At 61.4% G+C, this 4598-nt stretch overlaps 1 protein-coding gene across 1 annotated transcript in view; it reads right to left on the bottom strand.

Annotated features, from left to right (window-relative positions):
* DAGLB (diacylglycerol lipase beta) overlaps window positions 1-3722 on the bottom strand; it is a 33528-nt gene extending 29806 nt beyond the window's left edge. The window contains exon 1 of the mRNA XM_056536167.1: window positions 3352-3722. Coding sequence (XP_056392142.1) covers window positions 3352-3446 — 95 coding nt within the window. The 5' untranslated portion in view covers window positions 3447-3722. The remainder of the gene's footprint in view (window positions 1-3351) is intronic.
* Window positions 3723-4598: the final 876 nt, after the last annotated feature.

Below are 4598 nucleotides of genomic sequence, written 5' to 3'. Positions count from 1 at the left end.
GGGGGGGTCCAGAGGGAGAAGACCGAGCACCACGGGGGGGGGGTCCAGAGGGAGAAGACCGAGCACCACGGGGGGGTCCAGAGGGAGAAGACCGAGCACCACGGGGGGGGGGGGGTCCAGAGGGAGAAGACCGAGCACCACGGGGGGGGGGGGGGGGGGGGGGGGTCCAGAGGGAGAAGACCGAGCTCCACGGGGGGGGTCCAGAGGGGAGAAGACCGAGCACCACGGGGGGGGGGGGGGGGGGTCCAGAGGGAGAAGACCGAGCACCACGGGGGGGGGTCCAGAGGGAGAAGACCGAGCACCACGGGGGGGGGGGGGGGGGGTCCAGAGCGAGAAGACCGAGCACCACGGGGGGGGGGGGGTCCAGAGGGAGAAGACCGAGCACCACGGGGGGGGGGTCCAGAGGGAGAAGACCGAGCACCACGGGGGGGGGGTCCAGAGGGAGAAGACCGAGCACCACGGGGGGGGTCCAGAGGGAGAAGACCGAGCACCACGGGGGGGGGGGGGGGTCCAGAGGGAGAAGACCGAGCACCACGGGGGGGGGGGGGGGGTCCAGAGGGAGAAGACCGAGCACCACGGGGGGGTCCAGAGGGAGAAGACCGAGCTCCACGGGGGGTCCAGAGGGAGAAGACCGAGCTCCACGGGGGGGGTCCAGAGGGAGAAGACCGGAGCACCACGGGGGGGGGGGGGGGGTCCAGAGGGAGAAGACCGAGCACCACGGGGGGGGTCCAGAGGGAGAAGACCCGAGCTCCACGGGGGGGTCCAGAGGGAGAAGACCGAGCTCCATGGGGGGGGTCCAGAGGGAGAAGACCGAGCTCCATGGGGGGGGTGCAGAGGGAGAAGACCGAGCTCCACGGGGGGGGGGGGTGCAGAGGGAGAAGACCGAGCACCACGGGGGGGGGGGGTCCAGAGGGAGAAGACCGAGCACCACGGGGGGGGGGGGGTCCAGAGGGAGAAGACCGAGCACCACGGGGGGGGGGGGGGGTCCAGAGGGAGAAGACCGAGCACCACGGGGGGGGGGGGGGGGGTCCAGAGGGAGAAGACCGAGCACCACGGGGGGGGGGGGTCCAGAGGGAGAAGACCGAGCACCACGGGGGGGGTCCAGAGGGAGAAGACCGAGCACCACGGGGGGGGGTCCAGAGGGAGAAGACCGAGCACCACGGGGGGGGGTCCAGAGGGAGAAGACCGAGCACCACGGGGGGGTCCAGAGGGAGAAGACCGAGCTCCACGGGGGGGTCCAGAGGGAGAAGACCCGAGCACCACGGGGGGGTCCAGAGGGAGAAGACCGAGCACCAGGGGGGGTCCAGAGGGAGAAGACCGAGCTCCACGGGGGGGTCCAGAGGGAGAAGACTGAGCTCCACGGGGGGGTCCAGAGGGAGAAGACCGAGCTCCACGGGGGGGTCCAGAGGGAGAAGACCGAGCTCCACGGGGGGGTCTAGAGGGAGAAGACCGAGCACCACGGGGGGGGGGGGGGGGTCCAGAGGGAGAAGACCGAGCACCATGGGGGGGGGGGGTCCAGAGGGAGAAGACCGAGCACCACGGGGGGGTCCAGAGGGAGAAGACCGAGCACCACGGGGGGGGGGGGGGTCCAGAGGGAGAAGACCGAGCACCACAGGGGGGTCCAGAGGGAGAAGACCGAGCTCCATGGGGGGGTCCAGAGGGAGAAGACCGAGCTCCATGGGGGGGTCCAGAGGGAGAAGACCGAGCACCACAGGGGGGTCCAGAGGGAGAAGACCGAGCTCCATGGGGGGGTCCAGAGGGAGAAGACCGAGCTTCACGGGGGGTCCAGAGGGAGAAGACCGAGCACCACGGGGGGGGGGGGGGGGGTCCAGAGGGAGAAGACCGAGCACCACGGGGGGGGGTCCAGAGGGAGAAGACCGAGCACCACGGGGGTGGTCCAGAGGGAGAAGACTGAGCTCCACGGGGGGGTCCAGAGGGAGAAGACCGAGCTCCACGGGGGGGTCCAGAGGGAGAAGACCGAGCTCCACGGGGGGGTTCAGAGGGAGAAGACCGAGCACCACGGGGGGGGGGGGGGGTCCAGAGGGAGAAGACCGAGCACCACGGGGGTCCAGAGGGAGAAGACTGAGCTCCACGGGGGGGGGGGGTCCAGAGGGAGAAGACTGAGCTCCACGGGGGGGTCCAGAGGGAGAAGACTGAGCTCCACGGGGGGGGTCCAGAGGGAGAAGACCGAGCTCCACGGGGGGGGTCCAGAGGGAGAAGACCGAGCTCCACGGGGGGGGTCCAGAGGGAGAAGACCGAGCACCACGGGGGGGGGTCCAGAGGGAGAAGACCGAGCACCACGGGGGGGTCCAGAGGGAGAAGACCGAGCACCACGGGGGGGGTCCAGAGGGAGAAGACCGAGCACCACGGGGGGGGGTCCAGAGGGAGAAGACCGAGCACCACGGGGGGGGGTCCAGAGGGAGAAGACCGAGCACCACAGGGGGGTCCAGAGGGAGAAGACCGAGCACCACAGGGGGGGGGGGGTCCAGAGGGAGAAGACCGAGCACCACGGGGGGGTCCAGAGGGAGAAGACCGAGCACCACGGGGGGGTCCAGAGGGAGAAGACCGAGCACCACGGGGGGTCCAGAGGGAGAAGACAGATACAGCCTAATATTATAAGGACTGTCTGTCCAGATGTCAGGACACGATGGACTTCTTAGTAGTTTTACAACAGCCGGATAGTCAAAAGTGGAGAAACCCTGCAGTAGAGCAGTGGTCTTCAAACTGTGCACCTCAGGATGTTGTAAAACTACAACTCCCAGCATGCCCGGACAGTCAACGGCTGTCTGGGCATGCTGGGAGTTGTAGTTTTGCAAAATCTGGAGTTGCACAGTCTGACAACCACTGCTGCAGAAGATGTAGTGCACAAGTAGTCTGTTCTCATATCTCCAATAGCCATGTGACTGGAGAAGGAAGCCAGGGGCTCATATACAGTAACACTAATGTTATTTCACAGAAGACATCCTGTCCATTGTGGGGGTTGTAGTCCCACAGCCCCAGGACAATGTAAAGCTCTTGATTAGTAATGAGTGAGAAGTCAGCAGCACGACACATGACCGGCACCCTAGTGAAAGCTGTCACGTGACTGGCACCCTAATGACAGCTGTCACGTGACTGGCACCCTAAATGACAGCTGTCACGTGACTGGCACCCTAATGACAGCTGTCACGTGACTGGCACCCTAATGACAGCTGTCACGTGACTGGCACCCTAATGACAGCACGTCAGGAATGCGGTGAGCTCAGCGGTCACGTTACCGCAACAGATCCGCCACTACAAGTCCCAGCACCCCCACCATACATAGGGGGGACCCACCCGTCCTCCAGATCGTATGGACACATGATCACTTACCATATTAACCTGATCAGAAGCTCAAAGGCTCCGGGGAACACCAGATCATCACTGGCTATAGCCCAGCGCCGGCCGAACATCTGCAGCCCCGGCATCCTGACGGCTCCGGTCCAGGGAAGACAACGATCAGGAGACCCGGGGCGGCTCTACCCCACTGCGGAATCGATACAAGGCGAACTGCTGATCCCTGCCCGCTTCCAGTGTGTCACAACCATCTCCCTGTCACTGCCCGTCAGCGAGGGTGCAGCGCTCAATACACTCCGACCGGAAACAGGGAGCCCCAACCTGCTGGCCGCGTCACGTGTCCGCCGTCTCACCAATGGCGGCTTTGTTTTCATTTTCATTTATGGTTATTAACCCTTTGTTGTCTTCCCCCCCATAACCATAAAATTCGTTGTTTTCTTTAATTCTTCCACTTCATAACGTTTTATAATTTAGTGATCTGTGATTTAAATTGGGATATGTAATTCATGTAAAATGGTTGGGATGTTTTGTGATTGGGAAGTTATGGACGTACAGCTTCTCATAAATATGGTGTCACGTGAACTATGGACGTACCATACATGTCAAATCACCACGGAAATGCACCTCAGTTTTTGTGAACGAACCCCATTATATTTTTCCAGCATAATTTTTGAACATAAACTGAACCTGTGGGGAGAAATTGAATCTACTGGGGCCCCAATGAATAAACTGTAACAGGGGGGCCCAGCCAACACACTCCATGTATAAGGGGATGGTTTCAGGTTGTGGCTGCTGCAGGCAGACAAAGAAGCAACCATGTGTGGGGACCAATAGCTGCATGACCATATGGCAGTATAGGGGCCCACTACTATATGAGGGCCTAACTACTGTATGGTGCAGTATAAAGGCCAAACCACTATATGGGGGCCTACTACAATATGGGGCAGCACAAGGGCCACATTTTTTATTCGAGCCCTATAAGCGCTTACCACTATATGGGAGCAATACGGGGGCCTAACTTTTATATGGGGCAGTATGGGGGGCCTACTTCTATATGAGAGCAGTATACAGGCCTAATATTATATGGGGCCTAACTACTATATGGGGGGCAGTATACTTGCCTAATATTATATGGAAACAATATGGGGTCCTAATACTATATGGGGGCAGTAAGGCTCCTAATAGTATATGTTGGCACTGTGAGGGCCTAGCTACTACATGAGCACAGACTATATGGGGGCATAAAGTGGGCACTATTACTGTGTGGGGAGTTTGTAAAGAGG

This window comes from Hyla sarda, chromosome 8, assembly GCF_029499605.1.
Source record: "Hyla sarda isolate aHylSar1 chromosome 8, aHylSar1.hap1, whole genome shotgun sequence".
NCBI classification, from domain to species: Eukaryota; Metazoa; Chordata; class Amphibia; order Anura; family Hylidae; genus Hyla; species Hyla sarda.
The sequence above is the reverse complement of the archived record's forward strand: the minus strand, read 5'-3'. Positions and strand labels throughout refer to the sequence as shown.